Source organism: Oncorhynchus clarkii, chromosome 23, assembly GCF_045791955.1.
Source record: "Oncorhynchus clarkii lewisi isolate Uvic-CL-2024 chromosome 23, UVic_Ocla_1.0, whole genome shotgun sequence".
Lineage (NCBI taxonomy): Eukaryota > Metazoa > Chordata > Actinopteri > Salmoniformes > Salmonidae > Oncorhynchus > Oncorhynchus clarkii.
Window position 1 is genome coordinate 1,216,162 of NC_092169.1, and position 19,142 is coordinate 1,235,303.

Below are 19,142 nucleotides of genomic sequence, written 5' to 3' on the forward strand. Positions count from 1 at the left end.
CTGTTGCATAAACCCTGACTCTGCTTGCACTGAACGCAAGAGAAGTGACACAATTTCACTAGTTAATATTACCTGCTAACATGAACTCCTTAACTAAATATGCAGATTTAAAAAAAAATAGAACTTCTGTGTATTGGTTTTAAGAAAGGCATTGATGACTCCTCTGTGTCCAAATTTGAGATTTTTGGTTACAACCGCCGTGTCTTTGTTTTCATTTGTTTAACACTTTTTTTTTGTTACTACATGATTCCATTCTGTCCCCCCCCTCCATCTGCTACCAATGTAGCAATCAAAAAGGTGATGTCATTGGCTTAAACCAATATGACTAATGGCGATATCCAGTCCATCCTAATCTGACATTACTGACAGATTCCCTTCTTCCCGTTCATCTCTCCTCCAGGTACAGGCCCCGTCACTCTGATAGCAGCTCATCTGGCTCCTCTTCTCGTTCCTCCTCTCCTTCCCTGGACTGCTCTCCAAGGCGGCGGCGATATTCCTACTCCTCTTCCCGATCAAGATCATGGAGTAGGTCCCGTTCCCGCTCTCCCCACAGACGGGCGTGGAGTAGATGCAGCAGACAACGCAGGTAATTTAAGCACTTTCCTCATAAACAACCATGAGTTTCATTTTTTTCTATGGTATTGGTCAGTTCAAATTAACCAAAAATGCATGCAGTGCAGTCAGATCAGTGTATGTTTTCCTGACTACTTGGGATAGGATAACATAATTTACAGTGCATTCGTAAAGTATTCAGCCCCCTTGACTTTTTCCACATTTTGTTACGTTACAGCCTTATTCTAAAATTGATTAAATTGTTTTTTCCCATACCCCATAATGACAAAGCAAAAACTGTTTTTAGAAATGTTTGCAAAATTATAAAAAATGAAATATAAAATGTACGTAAGTATTAAGACCTTTTTACTCATTGTTTTGTTGAAGCACCTTTGGCAGCGATTACAGCCTTGCGTCTTCTTGGGTATGAAGCTACAAGCTTGGCACACCTGTATTTGGGGAGTTTCTCCCATTCTTCTCTGCAGATCCTCAAGGTCTGTCAGGTTGGATGGGGAGCGTCACTGCACAGCTATTTTCAGGTCTCTCCAGAGATGTTTGATTGGGTTCAAGTCCTGACTCTGGCTGGTCAACTCAAAGACATTCAGAGACTTGTCCCGAAGCCACTCCTGCATTGTCTTGGCTATGTGTTTAGGGTCATTGCCCTGTTGGAAGGTGAACCTTCGTCCCCGTCTGAAGTCCTGAGCACTCTGGAGCATGTTTTCATGCTTTAGAATGCACTGTACTTAGCTTCATGGATACAGATTTTTTCAATTGTATAACATTGACCACGTCTCCTATTCCATTTCTTTTTACAGCCCGTTTTTCAGACCAGGCTACCGGCCTGAATCTAGAGAAAACAGTGAGGTGGTGAAGAGACTCAAAGATAAAGCCATTGTGAGTGCATACTTTTCTATTAAAGTGAAGTTGACCAGTGATGATACGATGATAAGTCGGAACAGGACAGTCTGTCTCTGGGGGTCACTGGGTCAAGGTCACGTTCTGTCTCTGGGTTCAGTTCCCCAGAGCAGCGTCTCCTTTTCAGTTGAAGACATAGGCATTTGTCTGAGAAGGGCCCCTTCTCAGACATTGAAGTCAATAGTGCCTTGTCTGATACCGTGTGCATGGTGCAGAGAAATAATTGTCAGCTGACTAATGCCGTGCTCTCTCCCCTCAGGAGGAGCGTAGGGTTGTTTACGTAGGGCGAATCCGAGAGACAATGACTCATAAAGAGCTGAAGAAACGCTTCTCTCTGTACGGAGAGATTGAGGAGTGCACTTTACATTTCAGAGGCCATGGGTAAGTACTCTGAAACACCAGTCATGTTTTGTTTCAATAACGAGTAATGCCTGGAACGGCACGATATGGAAAACATTTTTAAACTAAAAACTAGTTCTATTGAACAGGTCTGAATCCTACCTAGGGCTGTTTACGGTGATCATTTTACCTCCACACCGGCAGTCACGAGTCATGATTGCAGTCAAATTCCACGTGACCGCTGAGTCATGGTAACGAGGCTTCTCCAAAACTGCGCTCTGATGGCAAACTTGCTAACGGCAAGTCGCTAATGGCCTGGTACTCAATGCTCTATTGTCCCTCTAATCACGCTGACATCAATGTAAATGCAATCGAAAATCAAACATTTCATGAGAGCCCTGGCATTGAGATTGAGTGGAATAGGATCACTTGTTGTGTAGCGAGAGCCAGCTCCTCATAGCTGGTTGATGCATGCAATTAAATAAGTGGTCCTATAAGCCCACGTTGTGCAACATTTCTATAGGCTATGCAATTGTGTAAGAACAGTTTTGATGGCCTCCATCAGCTTTCTATAGACTAGGCCTACTATTTTATTTCTCAATTTTCCTAATGTTGATAATATTAAGCACAACTGGAGTAGCCTACCTAGCTGGAATGAAAATGAACCGCGGGAAAACGTCCTCCATTCGCTATTCAAGTGTGTACGGATGTCTTTGTTATGCCCCTGTTCCGACAGGTGCATAATGGCCCATTTTCTAAATCAAAGGTGATTTCACACATAATATTTAGTACATGTAAAGACAAGACTAAATTGCATAGTCTGGAGAGCCCATAGCCTACAGAGCCTAGTGAAATGTGTTCTTATAAGGCTAGTCATTGTGCAATTGCATGTGAAGTGTTTTGACTGCTCACTATATGAGGGTCCCAGCTTTCTCGTCCTGCTGTATTTATTGATAAATACCTTAAATTAAGCACATTCATTCACTTTACAACTGGTAAAGCCTACCTGGCATATTAAAAACATAATCGCACATATTCGCTACTTGAATGCAGGCAACAGATTACTTTTTTTGTGGCCCATTCTAAATAAGAAATAATTGCACCTGTGGCGATCAGTGCCGTTTTAAGAGGACGATTTGTTTCTCATGAGTATGGCCTTATTTCTATTAACAACCTATTGGGTGACTGTTACTCAAATTCCATTCACCCAGTTCAATGTAACAGCGATAGGTTTAGAATACTCAAATTTTCCCTATACCCATCAGGTTGCTACAACAAATTTGATGTGACAGACAGTAACACATGGACAGACAGTGTCATTCAATACCGCCTTGCACACTCTTGCCTGCATCTAGTTGATATAGGCTGTATTCATTAGTCCAACAGTTGCAAATGAGCGTTTCTGTTGGACAAATTCGGGTGTTTATCCCTGTTCCATTTAAGTAACATTTAACAGAATCAGTGGAATGAATACAACCCTGATCACGTGAAAGCACAGTGATTATTTTATAGCAGTAGTATTCCTTCTCGGATTTATGCGCTTTACCTCTTCCCTTTGCTTGTGGACTTCAATACACAACACATCAGCTGTGTGTCACAAGCCAAACCGCTACACACAGCCTACATCGTCACCATATTTGCTAAAGTAACCTCATAGTCAGCATAGCTAATAGAACTAATGCGTTACTAAACCCGCTACAATCATGCAGTAACGTTAGTAAGCAGTTACACCAGCTGGCCGCAGTGGCAATACATTTGTAAAACCAAAAGCTTACCTTGACTTGGAAGAGTTCCAGTGTTGCGTTGGATAGTCATAGCCAGCTAGCTAACATAACATCCCTCTGTTTCAGCAGGGTGTTTGAGTAGGTGACAATAGCTAGCTAGCTAAGTGAAACTGGGGAGGGGACACTTTCTCACTAATCCATTTTTGAATAAATTAATTTCAAACTGTTCAACTATCATCTTTCAACTACTCACTACATTTTAATGCACCGTAGTTCTAGCTAGCTATAGCTTATGCTTTATATACTAGATTCATTCTCTGATTCTTTGATTGGGTGGACAACATGTCAGTTCATGCTGCAAGAGCTCTGATAGGTTGGAGGACCTCTCTGGAAGCTGTCATAATTACTATGTAATTCTATGGAAGGGGGTGAGAACCATGCGCCTCCTAGGTTTTGTATTGAAGTCAATGTACCCAGAGGAGGACGGGAAGCTAGCTGTCCTCCGGCTGCACCATGGTGCTACCCTACAGTCCTGTTGAGGCTACTGTAGACCTTCTTTGAAAAAGTGTTTTAATCAATTATTTGGTGATATGTGATTATATTTAGTATAGTGTAATCGACAAATGTTTACTTTTTAAATGTTTGAAATGTAGTTTTTACAAAATTCACCGAGGATGGTCCTCTAATTACACACATTTAGGTCATAAGTAAAGACAAGATTACTTTGAATAGTCTGATGGGTGAGAATATTATGAAGTGCTTGTCAAATTGCGAGAATGGTGAAGTCTGTGCAGCCTGCACAAGAAACGGAGCAGAGTGCATGGCTTCACTTTTTTCAAATCATCATTAGTCGCATCATGCAGCCTTAGAATGTATTAGAAATCTAAACAAGGTTTGTGTCACACAATTTTTTTTCAAATTCTCAACACCAAATTGCAGCATGTGCGCATTCCATGGGAAATTGTTTGGAGAAAAATATCATTTTTATTTTATTCAGCCATGTTGAATTGTATTCTTACTATAAAATAATGCCACGGGAATTCTGAGCAAATCTTGTCTGCTTAATAAACTAGTGTAGCCCATAGTCACATGGCATATCAAGGGCAGAGCCTAACACAAGGATGTCTCAGAATATGCTATTCTGTTTTGTAAAATGTGCTACATTTTCTTTGTTTTTTTAGACCTGCCTAAAATGGATCTATTGTGATGGTCTAGGCTATATTGAATGGTTTTATTTGACTTTTTTGAAGTGTAGATGTTTCAAAGGTTTGCATTAGTTGCTTGTTGGCTAAGTGTGGAACCCCGAAGATGCTAAACGTGTTTGTTAATTAACGGTAAATGACTAAGACCAGCAGTTACTTGCATGATGGTTATGACAAAATTTGATGACCGCCACATCCATGGTCTTACCACTTCCGTCGCTAAACATTTTGTGCTTGCTGAAAACATCTTGAAGACTAATTTTCTTCCCAGACCCAGAACACCAACCCTTGCTTGACCCTTTCCGTGGTCTCTCAGGCCAAACTATAGCTGCTACAGCAACAACCAGGCTAAACCACCAGTGGCTCTTTTAAGAACTCACACCTCAACACGATCTAGTAGTGTTCATGTCACCAAGCAGCAGAAAACCAACCAACAGGGAGGGACTACCCAACATTGTCCACTAATTAATGCAAATGTTTGTCTTTTGAATTTTAAAATGTTTTCCATTTTGTGCCATAATGAATCAACCCTCTGTCTCTTGCATGTTTAATATTTGCTATTCAATCTCTGTGACAGGGATAACTATGGGTTTGTGACCTACTACGATACGAAGGATGCATTCACAGCCATCGAGAACGGCAGCAAGCTCCGTAAGCCTGACGAACTCCCCTTTGACCTCTGCTTCGGAGGAAGGAGACAGTTCTGCAAGACGAGCTATGCTGATCTAGGTAAAACATGACTTATAGAAATAATTTGTGTAAATATGAATGCCATTTTTTGGTTGTCAACACTGGTACTAGTTGTCAGTATTACGATAAAATTATCATATTGTACTGTCACCTTTCTTGGTATACACCTACATCTGATTGCAGTGATGCAAGGAGAGCTAGCAAAGAGTATGTTCCCTCAAAAATCCTGCAGGTGATGCTAATTAGGGTTGGACAGTATCCAGATTTCCATACCTACTGTTCCTGTACCAGTAGGTATGTCAAGTCAACAAACGGGTCACTGACCATCTCGAATCCCACCGTACCTTCTCCGCTGTGCAATCTGGTTTCCGAGCCGGTCACGGGTGCACCTCAGCCAGGCTCAAGGTACTAAACGATATCAAAACCGCCATCGATAAAAGACCGTACTGTGTAGCCGTCTTCATCGACCTTGCCAAGGCTTTCGACTCTGTCAATCACCATATTCTTATCGGCAGACTCAGTAGCCTCGGTTTTTCTAATGACTGCCTTGCCTGGTTCACCAACTACTTTGCAGACAGAGTTCAGTGTGTCAAATCGGAGGGCATGCTGTCCGGTCCTCTGGCAGTCTCTATGGGGGTTCCACATGGTTCAATTCTCGGGCCGACTCTTTTCTCTGTATATATCAATGATGTTGCTCTTGCTGCGGGCGATTCCCTGATCCACCTCTACGCAGACGACACCATTCTGTATACTTCCGGCCCGTCCTTGGACACTGTGCTATCTAACCTCCAAACGAGCTTCAATGCCATACAACACTCCTTCTGTGGCCTCCAACTGCTCTTAAACGTTAGTAAAACCAAATGCATGCTTTTCAACCGTTCGCTGCCTGTACCCGCACGCCCGACTAGCATCACCACCCTGGATGGTTCCGACCTAGAATATGTGGACATCTATAAGTACCTAGGTGTCTGGCTAGACTGTAAACTCTCCTTCCAGACTCATATCAAACATCTCCAATCTAAAATCAAATCTAGAGTCGGCTTTCTATTCCGCAACAAAGCCTCCTTCACTCACGCCGCCAAACTTACCCTAGTAAAACTGACTATCCTACCGATCCTCGACTTCGGCGACGTCATCTACAAAATACCAGGGTGTACGGTACTCCTGGAAATGCACACAAGGAGTGCTATTTCTTAACCAAAAAATGCAATCAAATGCTAACAAAGTACTAGCAAATTCCCATAGTGGATGCTAGCTAAATGCTAATAAGCTCAAGCAAATTCCATGGACAGACAACCATGCTCCTAGTTGTGTAACTATCTCAAAGGGGTACTCACATTTTGATGCTCTGCTCGAACCAAGATGCTTGATCTTGCAAACTATAGGTGGGTAGCTGGCACATTAACAAACCAAATGCGTAGTTGCACTACAAGCTTCCTCAGACCACTCATAGAACAGCTGCGTCATTTAGGTCTTTTTTTTGTTCATTACTTTATACAGTGCCTTGCGAAAGTATTCGGCCCCCTTGAACTTTGCGACCTTTTGCCACATTTCAGGCTTCAAACATAAAGATATAAAACTGTATTTTTTTGTGAAGAATCAACAAGTGGGACACAATCATGAAGTGGAACGACATTTATTGGATATTTCAAACTTTTTTAACAAATCAAAAATGGAAAAATTGGGCGTGCAAAATTATTCAGCCCCTTTACTTTCAGTGCAGCAAACTCTCTCCAGAAGTTCAGTGAGGATCTCTGAATGATCCAATGTTGACCTAAATGACTAATGATGATAAATACAATCCACCTGTGTGTAATCAAGTCTCCATATAAATGCACCTGCACTGTGATAGGTTCAGAGGTCCGTTAAAAGCGCAGAGAGCATCATGAAGAACAAGGAACACACCAGGCAGGTCCGAGATACTGTTGTGAAGAAGTTTAAAGCCGGATTTGGATACAAAAAGATTTCCCAAGCTTTAAACATCCCAAGGAGCACTGTGCAAGCGATAATATTGAAATGGAAGGAGTATCAGACCACTGCAAATCTACCAAGACCTGGCCGTCCCTCTAAACTTTCAGCTCATACAAGGAGAAGACTGGTCAGAGATGCAGCCAAGAGGCCCATGATCACTCTGGATGAACTGCAGAGATCTACAGCTGAGGTGGGAGACTCTGTCCATAGGACAACAATCAGTCGTATATTGCACAAATCTGGCCTTTATGGAAGAGTGGCAAGAAGAAAGCCATTTCTTAAAGATATCCATAAAAAGTGTTGTTTAAAGTTTGCCACAAGACACCTGGGAGACACACCAAACATGTGGAAGAAGGTGCTCTGGTCAGATGAAACCAAAATTGAACTTTTTGGCAACAATGCAAAACGTTATGTTTGGCGTAAAAGCAACACAGCTGAACACACCATCCCCACTGTCAAACATGGTGGTGGCAGCATCATGGTTTGGGCCTGCTTTTCTTCAGCAGGGACAGGGAAGATGGTTAAAATTGATGGGAAGATGGATGGAGCCAAATACAGGACCATTCTGGAAGAAAACCTGATGGAGTCTGCAAAAGACCTGAGACTGGGACGGAGATTTGTCTTCCAACAAGACAATGATCCAAAACATAAAGCAAAATCTACAATGGAATGGTTCAAAAATAAACATATCCAGGTGTTAGAATGGCCAAGTCAAAGTCCAGACCTGAATCCAATCGAGAATCTGTGGAAAGAACTGAAAACTGCTGTTCACAAATGCTCTCCATCCAACCTCACTGAGCTCGAGCTGTTTTGCAAGGAGGAATGGGAAAACATTTCAGTCTCTCGATGTGCAAAACTGATAGACATACCCCAAGCGACTTACAGCTGTAATCGCAGCAAAAGGTGGCGCTACAAAGTATTAACTTAAGGGGGCTGAATAATTTTGCACGCCCAATTTTTCAGTTTGATTTGTTAAAGTTTGAAATATCCAATAAATGTCGTTCCACTTCATGATTGTGTCCCACTTGTTGTTGATTCTTCACAAAAAAATACAGTTTTATATCTTTATGTTTGAAGCCTGAAATGTGGCAAAAGGTCGCAAAGTTCAAGGGGGCCGAATACTTTCGCAAGGCACTGTATAATGCATTGTCAGAAGTTTACATACACTAAGTTGACTGTGCCTTTACACAGCTTGGAAAATTCCAGAAAATGTAATGTCTTTAGAAGCTTCTGATAGGCTAATTGACATAATTTGAGTCAATTAAAGGTGCACCTGTGGATGTATTTCAAGGCCTACCTTCAAACTCAGTGTCTCTTTGCTTGACATCATGGGAAAAATCAAAAGAAATCAGAGAAGACCTCAGAAAATAATTGTAGACCTCCACAAGTCTGGTTCATCCTTGGGAGCAATTTCCAAACACCTGAATGTACTACTTTCATCTGTACAAACAATAGTACGCAAGTATAAACAACATGGAACCACGCAGCCATCATACCGCTCAGGAAGGAGATGCGTTCTGTCTCCCAGAGATGAATGTACTTTGTTGTGAAAAGTGCAAATCAATCCCAAAACAACAGCAAAGGACCTTGTGAAGATGCTGGAGGAAACGGGTACAAAATTATCTATATCCACAGTAAAACGAGTCCTATATCGACAGCAAGGAAGAAGCCACTGCTCCAAAACCACCATAAAAAAAGACTATGGTTTGCAACTGCACATGGGGACAAAGATCATACTTTTTGTAGAATTGTCCTCTGGTCTGATGAAACAAAATTAGAACTGTTTGGTCATAATGACTATCGTTATGTTTGGAGGAAAAACAGGGAGGCTTGCAAGCTGCATAACACCTTCCCAACCTTGACGCACGGGGGTGGCAGCATCATGTTGCGGGAGTGCTTTTCTGCAGGAGGGACAGGTGCATTTCACAAAATTGATGGCATCATGAGGTAGGAACATGATGTGGCATTCTTGAAGCAACATCTCAAGACATCAGTCAGGAAGTTAAAGCTTGGTCGCAAATGGGTCTTCCAAATGGACAATGACCCCAACCATACTTCCAAAGCTGTGGCAAAATGGCTTAAGGACAACACAGTAAAGTTATTAGAGGGGCCATCACGAAGCCCTGACCTCAATCCCATAGAAAATGTGTGGGCAGAACTGAAAAGGCGTGTGTGAGCAAGGAGGCCTACAAACCTAACTCTGTTACACCAGCTCTGTCAGGGGGAATGGGCCAAAATTCACCCAACTTATTGTGGGAGACTTGTAGAATGCTACCCGAAACGTTTGACCCAAGTTAAACCATTTAAAGGCAATGCTACCAAATACTAATTGAGTGTATGTAAACTTCTGACCCACTGGGAATGTGATGAAAGAAATCAAAAAATTATATATATATCTCTACTATTATTCTGACATTTCACTTTCTTAAAATAGTGGTGATAACTGACCTAAGACAGGGAATTTTTACTAGGATTAAATGTCAGGAATTGTGATTTGGCTAAGTTGTATGTAAACTTCCGACTTCAATTGTATGAGATGGGAGTGATCAGATGTCAGATGAGAAAGATGCAGAGGCAACTCGGTTACAGCAAAGACTAGCTAACTTGTAGCAGCCACAATGTTATCACATAACAGTTACTGTCTTTAATGGAGTAGCTGAGACAAGCTGGCTTGCAAGCTAAGCTGGGTAGCTGTAGCTAGCTGGGCTAGTTGAGGCCACATGCTCCCCAAACCCTTTCAGATAAAACGGCATCCTACCTATTGGTTGGTTGTTTTTGCCCACTCCTCATTTCGCTAACTTCATTCCGAAATGTTATTTCATCTTGCATTATATTGCGTTAGTGATCATCACTCCACTTGCTACACATTGAGTGTCTTTGCCACTTTCACTTTTTGATTGTCCAACATAAACAACAAGCTACACATCAAGTCTTCCGGTCTGCTACTAGGTACTTTTACGGGGCGCATTTCAAATTAATAATTTGAATGGTCATGGTATATTCATGTATGCAACAATGTCACGTGTATACTTTATTTGTATAGTCTTTTCAGTGTTAAAATAGGGCTTTAATTTCTCACAAGTATTCGAATACTAATGTCTGTTCGGATATTAAAATAACAATGCACATCCCTACAAACTAGCAAAGAATAAAAATATGTTTCAAATTAAAACTGAAATGACTGCATTAAAAGATAAATAGCCTACATTATTGGCCTATATAATTAAATAATAATGAAATGTAATTTTCATTCAGTTAGCCTACAATTTTTCAAATGAATCTCGTCTAATTTTTTTCCCAGTATGTTGCATGATGTGTAACATTGCCACAATGAGGTGCCTATTATAGGCTAAGCATTAGTATTAGATAACTCAATATTTGCAGCCATAGTTGATATCTTTCTAGGAGCTGATCTGTTGTCAGTGTTGTAGAATAATTATGGTAATAATTATGGTTCCGGTAAGATTTGAATGGAGAAAGCTGATCTGAGAGCAGCGCTGCCTGTCGATCCTATCCGTATCGACGTGCGACACACTTGGCGAGTGCTCTTTCTACGTGGTGTTTTGAGAAACGCATGTTACGTCTTCGGTCGTTTGTAGGAAAGCTGCATCATTAAAACACCTGTAAGCCCAAGTTCCCTCGCTGTCAGGAAATCGGGCCCAGAGCTGGAGAAAATGTATTTGGCACATTTTAGGTAGTTAAGATATTTAGTTGGGTAACATTAGTTGTGGGACTTTCAAGTGTAACTTTATCACCTCTTGCGCTGCTCAACAGTAGATCGTCATGTCAAGAAACTTAGATCGCGCCGTGTGCTCTTTGTTAACAAACATGCCATGTGACTTTCTCAATTGAATACTGACTTAAAATTTTTAAAAAAATACAAATTATGGCATTAAATCATAGTGGGTATTTCAAAATACCCCGGTATACCGCCTAATACTAATCTTCTTTCCCTCTTCACTCCTCCAGATTCTAACCGCGAGTATGACCCGTCGGCCCCCGTGACTGGCAAGTTTGATGCCCTTGACTTTGACACTTTACTGAAGCAGGCCCAGAAGAGTCTGAAGAGGTAACAGAGGTCAGCCCACTGGGGGTGCCACACTAAGACTTACCTTAGAGCCATTGGCAGGCTCCTCCCACTATCATTGTTGGCTTCGCCTTGACTGAGGGGTGGACCACAACGCACGGTCGATACATTAGCCAGCTAACATTAATTTACATGCAGAGAGAGCTCTTTTCTGGTTCATACAAGACAGTTTTAAAGCTGTAATCAGAAATTATAGAGTAATAGAACCTTTACATCTTGGTTTAAGGCATTGTACGAAGCTAATAAGGCATAGTTCTATTCAAGAATCAAATGTAATCAATGTCATTGATTGAAGCAATATATCAGAATCATTATTTGGAAACTGTTGAATTGAGGAAGTCTGCCTTTTTAATATGGGTTGTTTAAGTGTGAAATCATTCATGCCATGTTCATTTCAAGCCTGTCTATCTTTGAACTCTGAAATGCTATTTCTGAATGTTTCGACATGTTAGCTGTATAACACATTTTCCTGCTTTGTGATATACAGTGCATTCGGAAAGTATTCAGACCCTTTGACTTTTTCCACATTTTGTTACCTTACAACCTTATTCTAAAATGGGTTAATAAAATTTCTCCCCCTCATCAATCTACACACAATACCCCATAATGACAAAGCAAAAACCGGTTTGAAATTTTTGCAAATGTATTAAAAATAAACGGAAGTATTCAGACCTTTTACTCAGTACTTTGTTTAAGCACATTTGGCAGTGATTACAGCCTCGAGTCTAATTGGGTATGACTATGTAAGCTTGGCACACCTGTATTTAGGGAGTTTCTCCCATTCTTCTCTGCAGATCCGGACTCTGGCTGGGCAACTCAGGGACATTCAGAGACTTGTCCTGAAGCCACTCCTTCATTGTGTGCTTAGGGTCGTTGTCCTTTTGGAAGGTGAACCTTAGACTGGGACGAAGGTCCTGAGCTCCATGGAGCAGATTTTCATCAAGGATTTCTGTACTTTGTTCCATTCATCTTTCCCTCAATCCTGACTAGTCTCCCAGTCCAAAACATCCTCACAGCATGATGCTGCCACCATTCTTCACCTTAGGGATGGTGCCAGGTTTCCTCCAGACATGACGCTTGTCATTCTGGCCAAAGATCCTAGTTTCATCAGACCAGAGAATCTTGTTTCTCATGGTCTGAGAGTCCCGTAGGTGCCTTTTTGCAAACGCCAAGCAGGCTGTCGTGCCTTTTACTTAGGAGTGGCTTCCGTCTGGCCACTTTACCATAAAGGCCTGATTGAAGTGCTGCGAAAATGGTTGTCCATCTGGAAGGTTTTGCTATCCACAGAGGAACACTTGAGCTCTGGTTCTTGGTCTCCTCCCTGGCCATAGCCCTTACGCCCCGATTGCTCAGTTTGGCCGGGTGACCAGCTCTAGAAATAGTCTTGGTGGTTCCAAACTTCTTCCATTTAACAATGATGGTGGCCACTGTGTTCTTGGGGGCCTTGAATAGTGCAGACTTTTTTTGGTACACTTCCCCAGATCTGTGCCCCAGCTCTACGGACAATTCCTTCGACCTCATGGCTTGGTTTTTGCTCTGACATGCACGGTCAACTGCGGGACCTTATATAGGTGTGTGTGTGCGCGCCTTTCCAAATCCTGTCCAATCAATTTAATTTACCACATGTGGACTCCAATCCCAGTTGTAGAAACAGCTCAAGGAATTTCAATGAAAACAGGATGCACCTGAGCTCAATTGAGTCTCATAGCAAAGGGTCTGAATAGTTATGTAATTAAGGTATCTGTTAATACTTTGGCAAAAATGTCTAAACCTGTTTTGCTTTGTCATTATGGGGTATTGTGTTGATTTGATGAGAAAATAATTTAACCATTTTATAAAAGACTAATGTGGAAAAAGTAAAGTGGTCTGAATACTTTCCGAATGCACTGTAGCTACCAGTCTTTGTTTTGGTTGTTTCTTTTGTTTTTGCAAGCTTACACCTTCTATTGAAGTGAAGATTTGTATGAAAAGATTAAAAGCAATAATAAAAAAAAAGAAATAAAGGAAATGAGAAACTATGATTAACATTAGATCTGTCCTTTTTTAGATAACTACTAAATATTTTTATGTCACAATAATTGATATCAAACACTGTTTTAAGGTCCACAGTAGCATCAACAGCACTCAGAAGGGTAGCGCCATGATGGAGCCGAAGGCCAGCTAGTTTCTGTCCTCAGCATATGTTTACTTGGATACAAAACCTAGGAGGCTAATGGTTCTCGCCCCCTTCCGTAGACTTAGAGTAATTATGACAACTTCCGGAGGACATCCTCCAACCAATCAGAGCTCTTGCAGCATGATCTGACACCCAATAAAAGGATCAAAGAATGGATCTATACTAAATAAAAATATAAATGCAAATATGTCAAAGATGTTATAGTTCATAAGGAAATCAGTCAATTGAAATCAATTCATTAGGCCCTAATCTATGGATTTTACCTGACTGGGAATACAGATATGAGTCTGGTCACAGATACCTATATATTTTTTTGAAGGTAAGTGTGGATCAGAAACCAAGTCAGTATCTGGTGTGACCACCATTTGCCTCATGCAGCGCGATTATGGTGTCAATTTCACGCCATATGTATTGAATTCAAAATAAAATAAATAGTGAACATGAAAAATAAAGTTGAGAATGTAACATTCTCAAGGACCGGTGAAGTAATGAATGTTGATATCAAAAACCAAACAATTGAAAGCAAAATGTATTTAATTGTAAACGAATAAGACCTCAAAAGAAAAACGTCTAAGCAAGTCATTTTAAAGCTAGAGCAAAATGATAAAAAAAATATATTTGAAAATAAATGCAAAAATTGTATTTGGTTAAACTTTCCCAGCGACCAATCCTATTGAATACATTTTGCCTACGTTCTTGCCTGCATGTACTACCTTTTGGTTACGCTACTCATATCTTTTGGTTACGCTACTCATATCTTTTGCTTTCGATGTCTGTTTCTTTGCTTTCACTGCCAGTCTTTTCGATTTGCGAGTTTTGGTATTATTTTTCCGTGAAGGGTGAGGTTTAGAGGGAGGCATAGACAATGAGTCTTCATTGGTCCGCTAGTTTTGGAGAGACGGTTCGTCTTAACCCAATCAATGAACATGATTGTACATTATAATCAAGAAGTATTCAGACCCCCTTTTCCACATTTTGTTAGGTTAAAGCCTTATTGATCAAACATTTATTAGATCATGTAGATTGAGAGAAATAAACCCCCCCTACCCCATAACCACAGAGCAAAAACAGGTTTTTATATATGTTTGCTAATTTATACAAATAAAAAAGCACTAACAAAAGTATTCAGCCCCTTTTACTTTGTACTTTGTTGAAGCACCTTTTGCAGTGATTACAGCATTGAGTCTTGGGTATGACGCTACAAGCTTTGCACACCTGTATTTGGGGAATTCTCCCATTTTTTTATTTTTTGCAGATCCTCTCAAGCTCTGTCAGGTTGGATGGGGAGCGTTGCTGCACAGCTATTTTCAGGGTCTCTCCAGAGATGTACGATCGGGTTCAAGTCTGAGCTCTGGCTGGGCTACTCAAGGACATTGAGACTTGTCCCGAAGCCACTCCTGCGTTGTCTTGGCTGGGTGCTTAGGGTCGTTGTCCTGTTGGAAGGTACACTTTTCGCCCCAGTCTGAGGTCCTGAGCGATCTGGAGCAGGTTTTCATCAAGAATATCTCTGTACTTTGCTCCGTTCATCTTTCCCTCGATCCTGACTAGTCTCCCAGTCCCTGCCGCTGAATAACATCCCCACAACATGATGCTGCCACCACCATGCTTCACAGTAGGGATGGTGCCAGGTTTTATCCAAATGTGATGCTTGGCATACAGGCTAAAGAGTTCAATCTTGGTTTCATTAGACCAGATAATCTTGTTTCTCATGGTCTGTGAGTCCTTTAGGCAAATTCCAAGCAGTCTGTCATGTGCCTTTTACTGAGGGGCTTCCGTCTGGCCACTCTATCATAAAGCAATGATTGGTGGAGTGCTCCACAGAGGAACTCTGGAGCTCTGTCAGAGTGACCATCGGGTTCTTGGTCACCTCCCTGACCAAGGCCCTCCTCTCCTGATTGCTCAGTTTTCCCACGTGGCCAGCTCTAGGAAGAGTCTTGGTGGTTACAAACTTTTTACATTAAACAATGATGGAGGCCCCTGTGTCCTTGGGGACCTTCAATGTTGCAGACATTTTTTGGTACCCTTCCCCAGATCTGTGCCTCAACACAATCCTGTCTCTGAGCTCTACGGACAATTCCTTCGACCTCGTGGCTTGGTTTTTGTCTGACATGCACTGTCAACTGTGGGATCTTATATAGAGAGGTGTGTGCCTTTCCAAATCATGTCCAATTTACCACAGGTAAAACCACATCCAATCAAGGATGCTCAATGGAAACAGGATGCACCTGAGCTCAATTTTGAGTCCCATAGTGAAGGGTCTGAATACTTAAAGGTATGTCGTGACTTTCATTAATGTGATGACTTATTTATTCAATCCACGATGTTTAATTGTTACCTGATTAAATTACTGTAACAACTAACTCATTAGGAATTTGAGGCACAACGGAAGTTGTTTAACGAGATACCATCTCCCGATTTAAACTCTAGAAGAGATAACAATATATTGATAAATCACTTATTAATCATTACCTCATATCAGTTCTCATTCTGAACAGTCATGACCTTGCATCCGCAAGAACCCAAACTTTTGCTGATTATTCAGTACTACACATTGGTTTCATAATTTATTTACTAACTAACTAATAACACAGAATACACGTACACACTTTCATGACACAAGTCCCTAGTGGACTGACAAGATATGACTGCTTGTTACACATATGGAGAGGGTTGGGGAAAGAGATAGTGAAAGGGGACCTTTATTGTGGATACATTCTAGGACTGTCCTCATATTAAGCACATACCTTGCACATGAACTTCTGCCCGTTTGGGGATAAGAAATTAATTTACGTGTTGAATGTTCCCCTTTCTCTGTCAGAACGAAGCCCTCTCGGAAAGTTGTTTCGTTGAGCCTTTCCTGTGGGCCACTTGTACATGCTCTGATTGTCCACCAGAAGTCACAATGTCCTTCTTAGTTGTCCCATCTCCAATTGTGATGAGCGTAGTAGTATAGTCGTTTAAATTAGCTGTCTTACATTAGATATCGAGAAAAGCTAATCAGCTGTACCAGGGATTGTCTGAGGTGAGATTCTCACCTATTTTCATCCTCCGGTAGATAGTCAAAGTTCCACACCACTTTACACCTTGCAGCTGCAGATTGACAGTGTTTCTGGTATGGTAGGTGAGGTTATTTTCTTCAACTCGTGTTGCTCTGCACTTTACTGGTCTCGTGTGAATTTCATTACCAAGGCTTTTGCCCTCTGGGGGCATGGCTAGTCACTGTGCATAGTTTATATGAAAAACAATTGTCATTAGACACTAAAATCATATTCCTATCTTAACAAAAATAATTTCATCCATTTTCATATTACATAGACAATGTATTGGAAGGAAACTTGACATAAAATGGGTACACTTTGAGTTACAGTATTTTCTTGATACCATTCTTAATGACATCACAAAATAATAAACTGTGACATGATTATTCCCTAATGACCATTCTTAACATTCTCATCTTAGAAATATTGTTGCAATATTCACTTTTTGGGTGTTACAGTTTTGGCGGCAAAAGTATTCTGGGGGACAAAGGCATTACTTTCATTGATAATGAAAAGCAGGAGGGAGATTCCCCTCCCTAATTTGAGAGGGGTCTGGTCATCGTCTGCCATTTGCCAAGCTGATCTGAGGCCTTGGATCCTCACCCAGGAGAGTTATTTCTGTTTTTCAGCGACAGGGACTGGGAGACTAGTCAGGGTTGAGGGAAAAATGAACAGAGCAAAGTACAGAGAGATCCTTGATGAAAACTTGTTCCAGAGTGCTCAGGACCTCAGACTAGGGCGATGGTTCACCTTCCAACAGGACAACGACCCTAAGCACCCAGCCAAGCAGGAGTGGCTTCGGGACAAGTCTCTGAATGTCCTTGAGTGGCCCAAACATGTCTAGAGACACCTGAAAATAGCTGTGCAGCGACGCTTCCCATCCAACCTGACAGAGCTTGGGAGGATCTGTGGAGAAGACTGGGAGAAACTCCCCAAATACAGGTGTGCCAAGCTTGTAGCTTCATACCCAAGAAGAACCGAGGCTGTAATCGCTGCCAAAGGTGCTTCAACAAAGTATTGAGTAAAGAGTCTGAATACTTATGGAAATGTGATTATTCAGTGTTTTTTATTTGACAACATTTCTAAAAACCTGTTTGGCTTTGTCATTATGGGGTATTGTGTGTAGATTGATGAGGAAAAGGCTGTAGCTAGTGATGCACCGATATGACAATTTTGGCCGATATCCGATATTTTCCTTGCCCCAAAAAATAATACCGATAACCTTCTAAGCATTCTAGTACAGTTAAATAGTTAACACACACACATGGACGCAGCGGTCTAAGGCATTGCATCTCAGTGCAGGAGGTGTCACTACAGTCCCTGGTTCGAATCCAGGCTATATCACATCCGGCCGTGATTGGATGTCCCACATTGGGCGGCGCACAATTGGCCCAATGTTGACCGGGGTAGGCAGTCATTGTAAATAACAATTTGTTCTTAACTGACTTCCCTAGTTTAAATAAAGGTTACACACACACCACACTGAACAAAAAGTTATTTTGTTGGCATTTACGTATGTCCCCATTACCAGTAAAACAATCTAAACCTATTTCTTTCACTTACTTGCTGTGCTGTTTTGTTCATTTGTTCAGTCGTTTCATTCTCAAACAGGATTTCTATGGAACACCGTTGGGGTCTTTGACGTGTCAAATAACCTCATTGACAAATCAGGACCTGAATATGACTGCACGTCACATAATAATTTAACGCTTTCATATTTTTTTTTACATATTTATTAAACATTGATTACACTCACTCGTATTTCATATGTCACAACGATTCATCAATACATATGCTGGTAAAGTTGTCTCGCGCACCTACAGTGCTGGTCATAAAAAAAGCTAGCTAGCTCATGGATGCAAACAATGTTCTTCCCCAAAAACATAGCAAAACGACAATCTGTTTCAGTAGCTATAGTTAGCGAGCTAACTAAACTCAGCAAAAAGAAACGTCCTTTTTCAAAACCCTGTCTTTCAAAGATAATTCGTAAAAATCCAAATAACTTCACAGATCTTCATTGTAAAGTGTTTAAACACTGTTTCCCAAGCTTGTTCAATTAATCATAAAAATGTTATGAACCTGTGGAACGGTCATTAAGACACTAACAGCTTACAGACGGTAGGCAATTAAGGTCACAGTTATGAAAACTTAGGACACTAGAGGCCTTTCTACTGACTCTGGAAAAACACCAAAAGAAAGATGCCCAGGGTCCCTGCTCAGTTGTTGAATCTGATGTTAATACAAATATTTACACATGTTAAGTTTGCTGTAAATAAATGCAGTTGACAGTGAGAGGACGTTTATTTTTTTTGCTGGGTTTTTTATAGCTAGGTGTCATCTAAAATAACCCAAATTTTATAAGACCGTTCTTATTTGATTAATGGTGATCGGACCCATCTATGTGAAGCTAGCCACAATAAGGATTAGCCACAATAGTGGACTTTGCGG

General features: G+C 41.1%; 1 protein-coding gene across 1 annotated transcript in view; it reads left to right on the forward strand.

The window, feature by feature from the left end:
* LOC139381561 (peroxisome proliferator-activated receptor gamma coactivator-related protein 1-like) overlaps positions 1–13,501 on the forward strand; it is a 32,792-nt gene extending 19,291 nt beyond the window's left edge. Inside the window, exons 10-14 of the mRNA XM_071125196.1 lie at positions 401–586; positions 1,368–1,446; positions 1,727–1,848; positions 5,310–5,461; positions 11,363–13,501. Of these exons, the coding sequence (XP_070981297.1) occupies positions 401–586; positions 1,368–1,446; positions 1,727–1,848; positions 5,310–5,461; positions 11,363–11,466 (643 nt within the window). The 3' untranslated portion in view covers positions 11,467–13,501. The remainder of the gene's footprint in view (positions 1–400; positions 587–1,367; positions 1,447–1,726; positions 1,849–5,309; positions 5,462–11,362) is intronic.
* The last annotated feature ends 5,641 nt before the right edge of the window (positions 13,502–19,142 follow it).